This window comes from Stegostoma tigrinum, chromosome 20 (assembly GCF_030684315.1).
Source record: "Stegostoma tigrinum isolate sSteTig4 chromosome 20, sSteTig4.hap1, whole genome shotgun sequence".
NCBI lineage: Eukaryota > Metazoa > Chordata > Chondrichthyes > Orectolobiformes > Stegostomatidae > Stegostoma > Stegostoma tigrinum.
The window spans coordinates 39,782,507-39,794,783 of record NC_081373.1 but is presented as its reverse complement, the minus strand read 5'-3'; the positions used below and the strand labels follow the sequence as shown (position 1 = coordinate 39,794,783).

Sequence of the window (12,277 nt, the reverse complement as noted above, 5' to 3'; positions counted from 1 at the left end):
ACAGCAATGCTATCCTTAATTGCTCAAGCTTTTCACTTTCATTTTGTAACTATTTCACAGTTTGCCACTGAGAGTGGAATGAGTTCCAATTTTGAGTCATATTTTCTTTGATTCACAAGCTTTAGTGATTGGAAATACATGCCATTTTAACACACCCAGTAATTCAAAGTCACAGGCTTTTTTTTTACATGCAGCTGATTCTTTTGATCTCTGGCTATCTTCCACCCTTGGCATCCACACATTTTTAGCTGCACCATCCCTGAGGCTATGTTGCAAGTGATGCATGTTTAGTACTGCTGTAAACTGCACCCAAAGGGACTTACAGAGCTAGAGGTCACATGACAATAGCAAACCTGCTGCACCTTCTCACATCACTGAAGGTCCTGTCTTTTAAGATAGCTACGGTGTAGTCTGGCCAGGTGTTCCAGGATAGTAAGCCAGCGACAATGACCGAGTAGCACTTGAGTTTCAAATCAGAATGGTGTGTAACTCGGAGGGGAATTTTCAGGTAAAATTACACTCCTCCAAACACCAACCACCTTTTTCTCTTTTGAAGCCTAGTTGAGAACACCATTCTTCACAGCAGTTTAGTCTTCCAGTGTGCACATCATATTTTGCCTACCCACTTGATCCATTCGCCATCTGTTCACCCACAATTGACACTCACCGTCATCCTTCTGTATTGTCATGCTTTGCCTTCATAGTGATTCTCAAAAAAATACCTCCCATCTATTCATTCAACAGATGCCATTTCTCTCACTTATTTTTATTTCCTTTCCACCACTTACCCCTTAAAGAAAACAGCACAAAACACAAGCAAGAGGCAGAGAGCTCAAAATAGACCTCCAACAATCTCACCGCTGCAGGGAAGCGGAGGCTGGACCCTAGTGAGGTTTCAGTGTAGCTAGCTGTCAAGGCCGGTGAGCTCTCAGCTATCCAGGAACATGATTCAACATCAATCATATGACATTCAAATTCTGATCATGTGCACAAAGTATACTTAAAACATTCTTACAGCGATCATTCTAATTTATGTCATTGTCATCCGATCGGGCCTTTAAGTATTTCAAAGGAGATGATCCAGGAGGATGCACCAGCCGGTTATGCCTTCCTCCAGGGTTCGCTATCACAGGATTCACTGCTCAAGATACTCACAATTCAATGGCACTGATAAGGTAGATACTTGGGTTTCACTTCATAATGTATTACAACTTTTCTTTTGTGGATAGAATGACAGCATTACTGGTAAGGCCAGCATTAAATGCCCATTCCAATTAGCCTTTACGATAGTTGTGGTGATTAATCTCCTTGCACCATTTTAAAGTCCTTGTCATGTAGGCAACTAATACTAAACTTCTGATCTGCTTTTATGGCCTCAATATATTAATGGTGGTGAATTCAGAAATGGTAGTGCCACTGAATGTCAAGGATCACAGAAAGCACTGTCTTCTGTTGAAGCTGCACACTACATGTCACGACGAATCACTTAGCTCTGTCTACATAATACTGCTTCCACTCGATAGCAAGTGTATGATTATGCAGTCACTGCAGGGCTGCCACCTCATTTTTAGTGTGACAAGTGACGAACAAGAGATATGTCAGTGAACAGCTCATGCTGGAGGCGGTGGAAGCCTTAAAGTTCTATTTAGCTAGACACAGAAGCTGTGCCTGGGGACTGTCAATGAATCGCATAATTCTGATCAGCAAATAATGTTTGATGTACTGGTTTGCATACTGTGCATGCTTATAAAGCTTCTGTCTCAAACATGTCTGGCATAATGTTGAAGGCCTCTGTGTGGAAATCTTTCATCAATGAAGAAAGGGTCCACCGACATGGAGAATTAAACTTAAAAATCAATTGATTGTAGGCCTTGTCTAAAAGTTTGCTCTTATTGAGGATGACTTAAATAAGCTGAATAATTTCACCTTCATCAGTCATTAGTGATTCCTAAAGTTCAAGGCTAACTGACAGACCATGACAGAGACAATGATGAAGACAGACCTAAAAGTGGGCACTCCACTCAAAGCAATTCCTCTTCACCTTCTGCCCTCATGCCCATCCTCAATCATGCTATCTCATACCTTAGTAGCTGAGTCTGCTCCTGCAAAGGTCTTTGGCAGGATCCTTATGGGATCCAAAACTAACGGAATGTTATCAGCTACAGCAGGGATCTTAGCAATCTGCCATTATCTCTGCTGAACCCATATGAATGGGACACAGAATGGGTAGTAAAAGGGAGAGGTCAGATTCAGCTACATATACATTTAATTTTTAAGTTTGTTCCATTTTTAAGCGCAATGATTGCTGTGTTCCATTACATTTCCGTCTTGCCTATTTATTGGTTTCTGCCAGGAAAGCAGCATTCTCAGCTGGGAAAAATGGGAAGGCATGAATTGATACTGAGCAATGTAAGGACATAAAAGGAATGTTTGTTTGTTGGATTGCATTGTGTTATCGTCATTGTTGGGGGGAAATGGGGGGATGTAATTGCTTTACGGATGCACTTGTCTCATGGCTGTTTTGTGGGATCTAAGCTCCACAAACTTCATAAAGAATAAAGCAGTGAGTGCTCAATGTAAACACTGAGCTCCGTGGACTACTTGACTACGAACATCTCAATAGCATTGAGTGAAATGCAAGAAGAATCTAATATGTTATAATTCAAAACTAAAAAGAGAATGTAGTTAACAGATTTAAGTTCTTAGTCAACATCTATCCAAAACTAAGGTCTACATTATTTTAAAAAAGCCTATGTATATCCACTGCTAACAGTTTACATTGTAGATAGTTTCGACAGGAAATGCAATTAAACCATGAAAACCACAAATGGCTAGTTAACTTTTTCTGATTTATAGATTTGATTATGTTATTACTGCCAAGTTCTGTCTCTGCCAATCATTTAAGGAATGATTCAGGTTCTATGCGTAATATTTCAAATGCAACAGCCTTCTTTTGTCACAGTTTCCGAAGTTTTACTATCTCCTGGACTTTCAATTGAAAGGGAGCTTTTCCAAAACTGAAATTGCAATTGATTGATTAGATTCTGATCCCGAACATGCGCAAGGAGGCGTTTTACCAATTAGCAAATGAAGATAATAAACATAGTACAACATAAAGAAACATCAGACATTGAAGTTATGAGAAATCGCATCATGTGAAATTCTCTGCAGTTCCGTACTATATGTGTCAGAAAAGTTTTTGAAGAGCACATAGTACTTACCACTCAGCTGCTCCATGAAGCAAACGTTCCCATTAGCATTGAAAGCCAACGTATCTGGGGTGATACAGAGAGTATGAAAGAGTGGAGTGTGGGAGATGCTCTTCATTGAAAGGCAACATTCTAGGCAGGCTGCCCAGATATCCTGTTCACTGAGGCAGCTATCTCGTAATGACAGGATGTCAGCAAGGGACACATTCTCCTGCCAAGTAAATACATAAATTAAATAAGAAACTAACAGTGACAGCATGAGAAACAGTTTATTATTTTTAAATTTCATTTGCGTACAGGCACAGTCTATCAACACTACCCACATTTTCACAGCTTCTCTGTAGAAAATTAAGAAAGAGGATCATTTAAATAGGCAGATTAAATGTAGATTACTTAAATAAGAAGATTTAATTATACTCTGAGTCATCACTATTGATACGAACAGTCTAAAACAAATGAATTTCAGGCAACAATTGTTCTAAAACCTAAGTTTTTGCTGCAGGTGGAGAACACAGCAACTTATTCGTTTTTCTCAGTGGAGAATTAAACTCGTGACATTTGTTTGAATTTGGCACCTTCTACAAGGGATCAGTAATGTCTGTGTAGTGGGCTAGCATTTAGAAAGCAGTTCAGTCAGTCAATCAAACCGAAGAATCATCACAAATGAAAAAGCAGCAAGTAAAACATGGCAACCGGAGTTAAATTCAAAGCATTTCATCCAATGCAAATGAAAAACTAAAACATAGACACATTAAAAGAAGTACATAAAAGTAAAAAAGTCACAAGCGCTATATAAAAAAAGTCTTTTTTAACATCTGCAACATTATTTTTCTGATGAAATTTGATTAGGGTTTTCACATTTGTAAAATTAGTTTTGCTGTGTACAGGGTTATCAACAACTCGTATTACTCCAGAGCAAGCTAGGTTTAAATTTTTTATTGGTCTTTTGCACGATTATAATGGGCAATTATGTGAAATTAGCATCTTAATCTTCAGTTCCATTGGCAAAGCTACAAATAGCACAGCATATCTGTCAGTATGATCATTAATTTTGGGATTTTGATATTTAACTGCACATGTGTCGATGGTTCTCACCAGAGGTAATAGAGAGCTGCAACCAGTGGGTAAGACTCCCTTGCAAAATTTAAATTAGATTACATTCTTCAAATGATTGCAATCCTACACATACACACAAACAGTTTTTGAATAAGTTAGCATTGCAGGATCTGGGGAAACAACAAGGTGAGCATGCACAAACACATGCCACCATTTTGCTGTGACTGGAGAGCTCAGTTCCTAATGCTACATTAGCACATGTCCCCAGAACTCCAAGTATTCCTTTTCTTTTTATTGTGAAAATTGAAAATGAATTATTTATCGCTAATCACCACACCTGGAAGGCATATTGGGAAAGATGCATTGATTCAAACTGCAAGGAAGTAGGCAGCCCTTCACTGGACAGCTCTCCAATGCAGCTGGTGGCTACCCAGAAGCCAAAGAGGAGAGAACTTTCTGATATATCAGAGCTGAGAGGCCAGCAGTGGTATAAATTTTCATATGGATCTTTGATGGTAGAAGGTGATTAACAAAACAAGTCACATGCTCTGTTTTTCAAACTATTAAGCTCAAACTGTAAAATACTTGTTCTATTTTACACACAACTGGAAATGGCATTTTGAGGTTTTGTCCACACTAAAGTGGATCTCATACATTTTCAAAGAAAATACATTCAAAGGAAGAAGTGATATATAACTCCAGCTGGTCAAATATCCACAAGATAAACATAATCATTGTGTTTCAGCAAACACAGAAGTAAAGAAATAATTCCTTAGGGTACAGTAGGAATGTTTTAGAAAAGTGTTTCAAAGCAACATCAAATGGAAAAAAATCTGTGTTACCATAGTAACATAATTCCAACTTGTTTCCTATTGAGAACTTGAAATGGGATGCATACATTACATTTAGAATTACTGCTTCATCGTTTGACATATGCTGATAAATAACTACGGTTAAAACTAGGAACCAGCTTGAACATTGGTCTCTGACAATTTTTCAGCTGTTTGAACTTGAATTGCTGTGTTAAATTTTTTTTTATCTTAACAGTGAATCATAAGATTAGATTAATAAAAGTTTTAGGGAGTGGTTCTTTCAAATTATGTGCATTGCCTCCGTTCAAACCATCACTTACATCCTAAAAATGAAACATTTTTTCTACCTTTGATAAAATAATGTGAAATGTTTCAAATCAGTTTCACATTCCATGGACGCACAAAATACCAACAAGATGATGCATGATTACAGGGTGCGTTGTCGGATATTCACAGCCTACAAAATGACTTCCAGCACATTAAAAAATTGATGCTATTTCTGTGGTATAAAACAGGTGTATGTTATCTGTTAAACTCCATATATCACAAATATTATTAAACAACTTAACCATAACAGTTTATTGCGCAAGTATTCTGCTCTTTAGAAATTTTTCACTAAAAAAATTGACAATAAACCTTGCCTTCCCAATGCCAGTTTTCGTAAGCATTGAAATATTTCAACAGTCCATTAGAAAAGATAACTTGCTTCCAGGATCTCATTCAATGTCACTCCCAAGCAGCAGTTGAGAGATGTGCAAAAATGGTCCCATAAGAAACAGGAACCAGAACAGGCTGTTCAGTCGCTCTGAACCTGCTCCACCGTTCAACAGGATCATGGCAAATGTGACATTTCTGTACTTTTCCGCGTTATTCTCATAACCCTCAATTCCTGACTGATCAAGAATTTATCTGAGCCTTAGACATACATAAAGATTTTGCCCCCACAGCTCTCTGTGGCAAGGAGTCCTAAAAGCTCACAACCCTCTGAGAAAAAAAAAGTTCTCCTCATCTCAGTCTCAAATTGACATCCCTTTACACTAGGAGTATGCCATCTGGTCCTAGACTCCCCCATGAAGGGAAACATCCTCAATATTTACCTTCTCAAGCCACTTAAGAATACCATATGTTTCAATGAGATCATCTCTCATTCTTCTACACTCCAATGAGTAGAGTTCCAACCTGTTTAGCTTTTCTTCATAAGACAATGCCTCCATACTAGGGATCATCCTTGTTAACCTTCTCTGGGGACCGTAAGGGGACCAAAGGTGTTCAAAGTTCCAGACTTCTCTACTCTTATATACCACCATCCCTCCACGAGCCCCCCGCCCCGAAATAAGGACCAACATTCCAATAGCCTTCCTGATTATCTGATACACCTGTGTGCTAGCTTTCTGTGTTTCATGCACAAGTACCATCAAGTCTCTTTATGTTGCAGCTTTCAGTGGCTTCTCGCCATTTAAATAAAACTGTTCTTTTTTTTTGAAAATGAAGGCCTTTACATTTTCCCACATTACCATTTCCCCATTTGCCAACTTTTTTCTCACTTACTTAACCTATCAGTATCTCTCTATAAATTGTTTGTATCGATCTTGTTTCCTGCCTTTCCACCTATTTTTGTGTCATCTTCAAATCTGGTACAGTACATTTGGTTTCTTATTTCAAGTCATTAATATCTACTGTAAACAATTGTGATCTCAGCACAAATCCCTGTGGAACCTCAGTGATCATATCGGCAGTTATCTATTCCTCTGATACTTTCAGAATCCAAGGTATTTTGGAAAAATATAACCAATACTTTCACTATTTCATAGCTATCTCTTTTAGGATCCTAGGATGTATCAAGGTTGGGGGTTTTATCTGCCTTTAGTCCCATTAGTTTGTCTCATACTGTTGGTGCTGGTATTTAATTCCTCCTCAATATTCTTCAGTATTAAGGGAATGTTCAAAGTATCTTCCACCATAAAGCCCTCAGTTGAACTCACCAGTTAAGGTATGCTCAGTTACTCCGAAGCTGCTCTCTACACTGATGTCAGCGGGATCAGTGTGGGGAAATCAAATTTATACCCATCTCTCTGTGGTTGGTCTGGTAGTGAGCAAATGCACTTTGTCATTGCATTCTCCTAATGTTTTTTAAGGAAGTAGCTGCATTACTCCAACAGGTTATTGTAAAGCAGAATAGGATATATTATAATTAGGCTAATATTTAAAAAATCCATAATCATGCTTGTTTACAAAAGCTAGTTAAAACTACACAAAAACAAAGCGTCTTTACAACTTATTGAAAGTTTCTTGGCTTGTTGTGAATTCACCTCTATTAAGCCAGTCAGGAAGTAGAAATGTCAAAATTGATTGTAAAGCATCCATTGCAATATGCATAAATGGAAATTGGAGATTTCACTTCTTAGTCCAAATGTAGACAGTTACAGATACATCAGTTACAATAAGAATACTCGACCCTTGAAAAGAGAACACTAGCAATTTCTCATTTATGTTCATGGATAGGCACTGATCAGAAATAACTTTCAGCTACAGATTAAGTTCACAGCCAAATGTCACGAATGTAATGCAAAGTCATTTTTGCTGTGCAAACATCACAAGACAGGTTTTCTGGTTACTGATGAAGGCACGACACATGTCATTCACCTTGATAAAAATCCTCTGACAGAGTTGTAGCGAGACTCAGAGTGAGGCTTTTGCTTTTCTGCCATGGATTTGAAATTGGAATTGGTGTCCTCTATGTAACATCTGTTGGGTCTGTGAACAGGGCATGCAGTGAGGAAACTGATTAACTAATCAAGATGAAGATTCTCAGGACAGAATCAAAAAGTACCATTAAATCAGTGTACAGAAGTTGAAATAATTATCAAGATAATCGTGTGGAAGTAAAAGGAAAAACTTCAACTACCAAACAGAAATTTCTAAAAAAGCTAAAATTTTCAACATTTAAATTTTCTTCAGGGGGAATGAGACTCCAGATTTGAGAGTTTTTTTTTAGGGCCAGAGAGGTTGTTCAATAGTATCATGTCACTTCATGTTACTGCACATTCCTGGGAGATTCTTTGCCCCAAAAGTGCGGTATGTCATTGTCTTTATTAAAAGCCATCTTCAGCAGAAGGGCTTATTCAGCAATCTTCCCTAAATGAAAATTAAATGCATTGATTTGTTCTACCCATCAGTATATTCCAGCAATCAATTAAAAATCTTAAAGGCTTCTGACAAATCATTAATGTTATGCATACACAGTATCACTTCACTTATTAAACTAACAGTCAAAAGAGAACATTTATTCACCTCTGATATAGTAGGAACTGCCAATGCTGAAGAATCTGAGGTAACAAGATGTAGAGCTGGATGAACAAAGCAGACCAAGCAGCATCAGAGGAGCAGGAAAGCTGACGTTTTGGGCCTAGATCCTTCTTTAGAAAAAGCGTTCATCAGGGTCTACACCTTGTCATCTCATTTATTAACGTCTGGTGAGTTATTGTAAAGGCAGTGCTTGAAATAATTCAACAGAGGCCAGTATCCTGTCAATAAGTCACACTTTATTTACACGTGGATCCAGCTTCCTCAGAACCAGCTCCCAGAACCTCTGTCATGCCTGTTCTTATCTGTAGACCACGGCTCCCTGATTTGACCAGGTTAACATCCATAATCAGAGAACTCACATTCTAGGAGGTCCACTTGGTTGACTTAATTATAATCACTACGGTGGTAACCCACTTCATTTTTAGTGAGCTACTACTGATAGTAGATTAACATTAGGTTCATCAAGGCTCTAACCTAAGGGTCTGATTATTAGCTTACCCAGCCAGTAGGTTTGAGTCAGTGATCTGTTTTATGCGTCACTCAATTTTTCTGTGCTCTGACTTCAAAACTTGGTTTAAAAGTTTAAAGCTATGATGCAGCAAAAAGCATTTTATTCTCATCTGCTTATTTTTTATTTGGCAACAGATCATTTTTCAGCAGCTATCATTTGCTCCTGATATCTGAGCCAAAGAAGCAACAAGCAATACATACTTGGACCACATTTCACTGGGACAGGCTCCCCATGATTTTAGAATGGAAGGTCTGGCAAATTTCCCCTCTGTTATATCGCTGAAGAACAAGGAATTTGTATGTGCCAGAAGCTTAATTTATGACACTGCCAATAATGTGAAGTGCATACCTTGAAACTACTGCAGTTCTTTTTCTCTTAATTCTAGGGCATTCTCCTTCTCCTTGGACAAGCCTTTTCTGCATGAAACTCAAAAGAGACACTGCTTAGTTCAGGAGAGTGACACTTGTTCCATGATTTTCAGAGCTGCCACCCCTTGCAATAGCTTATTCAATAGAGCAGGTAAAACTGTACACAATTAAGTTGCAGTCAATTACTATCAGAGATAATGGGAACTGCAGATGCTGGAGAATTCCAAGATAATAAAATGTGAGGCTGGATGAACACAGCAGGCCAAGCAGCATCTCAGGAGCACAAAAGCTGACGTTTCGGGCCTGGACCCTTCGGGCCTGGAAGGGTCCAGGCCCGAAACATCAGCTTTTGTGCTCCTGAGATGCTGCTTGGCCTGCTGTGTTCATCCAGCCTCACATTTTATTATCTTGCAGTCAATTACTGATTGCTTGGTTTGGACATCCTTAGTGTGCAAGAAGCAGTTAGTGTTAACTCACCTCTGTTGAGTACTGGAAGAGAGGGAGAAGGTGACAATAGGTGCAGAAACCATCACAAAAGGACAAATAGAAAACAGTTTCATCACATCGTGCCAGCTAGAAAGTACACTGCCCCTAGGTCAGCTGTCACAAGCTCCCCACAGCCCAGTGCCCAAGAAGGTGCAAGTTAAGCAGGGAAGCTGCTGTTGGCACACACTTGCAGACACAATTAACAATTAAAGCTGCTAACCTGATAGCAAAGTTACTACACCTTACGTATCAGGATTTTTTTTTCAGTACATATCAGGGGATATATCTGAACTCAACTAAAGTGCAGTCCACAGTGCAGCACTCTGTTTAAACACACAATAGCCAACACAATGGGTTTTTGTTGTGCAATGATTGTGTCCCCACCTCTAAAACTGGGAGGCTTGGCATCAAGTCCCATTTTTTCCAGGTATCATAACATCTCTGAGAAAGTTGGTTAGCAAATATCGAAGTTCATTGTAACTGCTGCCAGAAAACATCTAGAATTCACTGAACAGTAACGAACAACAGTTTTTCATAACTGCCAAAAGTTTGAAGTTGGGATATCTTTAGTTTACACATGTGACTCTCCATGTAGCTTTGAACCACAGAAGTTACAGAAACAGGAACAGGTATTATTCCATCAACGTACAGATGCTATCTAACGGGACAAATGAAAATTGAACACACAAGCACTTGAAGTCAATGCTCTGCTAAAGGTGTACTTTTAAAAATCAAATAGTTTCTTTATTAGCTGTTTAATAATATGAAAGATCATGAAGTCCATGTCCCTTCCACAAATGCAATTACCTTTATACTAGACAATGAGTTGTTAGTCCAATACATCCTTCTGCACTCCTGACATTCCCAGTTTTTGGGACTGTCTTTCAAGATAAACCATATCAAGAAACTTAATTTTGGCTGCCATCCACTGGAGAATTCAAATTGTGCCATGACAGTTACCTGCCCTGCTTTTGTGGTAGTCAGTTTGAGAAAGTGATTATTTACAGAGTTTAAAGCTCCAGATTTCATTTTCAAGCAATCACCTATTTTAGATGCTTGCCTCAAAACAGGTGCCATGAATTTGGCAATGGTGTAGACTGGGCTGAGGTTTTCACACTGTAAACGTAAGTACCAGTGATACAGCATAAAATGAACAAAATAAATACTCATGCCGATGCCATGATCTACAATCACCAGGACCATCTGAAATCAAGTTAGAACCTTGGACTTTATTACTCATAGATAGGAGCACACTTGGCAAATGTTTACTCTGTGAGGCTCTCCGGTATCATATCCCAATGTGAAGAAAAGAGCAGCAGTACTTATCAGAAAAATAAAGGCATTTGTGTGTTAAATGCACTGGGACTTACATTTAGAACACACATTTCCCACAGCATCTGCAAATCACTGTTGGGGATGGCATATCTTAAAAGCATCCCCAGGAAGCATCCAGGCTTGCTCTCACTGCCATAACTATTATAGCAATACTTTTTTAGGTCATGAAATTCTTCCAAATCGTCACTGCCCACGCATGTGACCCAGCTAGTTGACTGCCAATAATTGCAAATATTGAGTAACAGAATAGAGCTTAGGTCAGGGTTCAAGGAGCAACACTGTTCCTACATTAAAGGGATGTTGACTTATACGAGTGGTCAGTTCCAGCACAGGAGAATTTTCAAGATGGTATGTATTCATTGTATGTTTGTATAGAACACCAAGACCAGCTGTAGTTTTTGACAAGGAATATATATTCATACTTTCTGGATGCAATTCTTGGGACTGCAAAATAGACCATCACTCCTTTCATTCACCACATGAAATAGAAATTAGATATTGTCACTCTGTCACTGCCTACATATTCCACCTCATGCCTCGAGACAGAGTTTCACTCACTATATATCCTGCATTTTTTACCTTTCCTCCATCTGCCAATTTGCCAAACTATCTAATGCCTTCATATCCTTCCTAAAGTCTGGTGTTTAGAACTGAACAGTTGAGGCTGAAATACATCTATATTTGCTGATTGACACAAATTTGATTTGATTTGATTTATTATTTTCAATTGATTTGTTATTGGCACACGTACTGAGATACAGTGAAAAGTATTGTTTGGCATGCTGGCCAGACAAATCAAACCTTTATTAAGTACATCAGGGTAATAGACCAGAATGCAGAATATCGTGTTATGGCTACTGAGAAGGTGCAGAGAAGACCAACTCCAATGTATAAGAGGTCTATTTGTAGGTCTGATAACAGGAGGGAAGAGGCTGTTCTTGAATCTGTTCATATGTGTTTCTAAGCTTTAATGTCTTCTGCCCAATAGAAGAGGGTGGAGGAGAGTATAACCAGGGTGGGAGGGGTCTTTGATTATGTTTGCCGCTTGCCCAAGGCATTGGGAAGTATTAATGAAGTCAACGGAAGGAAGGCTGGTTTTTGTAATGGAGTGGGCTGTATTCATAACTCTGTAAAGCAAGCTATGAAAGGGAAAAAAGGCTGCAAAGAGTTATAGACAAGTTAAGTAAGTGCGCA

The 12,277-nt window shown here is 38.7% G+C and overlaps 1 protein-coding gene across 4 annotated transcripts in view; it reads right to left on the bottom strand.

Moving 5' to 3' along the window:
• LOC125461975 (kinase non-catalytic C-lobe domain-containing protein 1) overlaps positions 1 to 12,277 on the bottom strand; it is a 195,557-nt gene that overhangs the window by 163,343 nt on the left and 19,937 nt on the right. For 3 of the 4 annotated variants that reach the window (XM_048551413.2, XM_048551414.2, XM_048551415.2), the window contains one exon: positions 3,222 to 3,420. In XM_048551413.2, coding sequence (XP_048407370.1) covers positions 3,222 to 3,420 — 199 coding nt within the window. Of the gene's footprint in view, positions 1 to 3,221; positions 3,421 to 12,277 lie in introns of those variants that run through there. The other variant, XM_048551416.2, reaches the window with a different exon arrangement.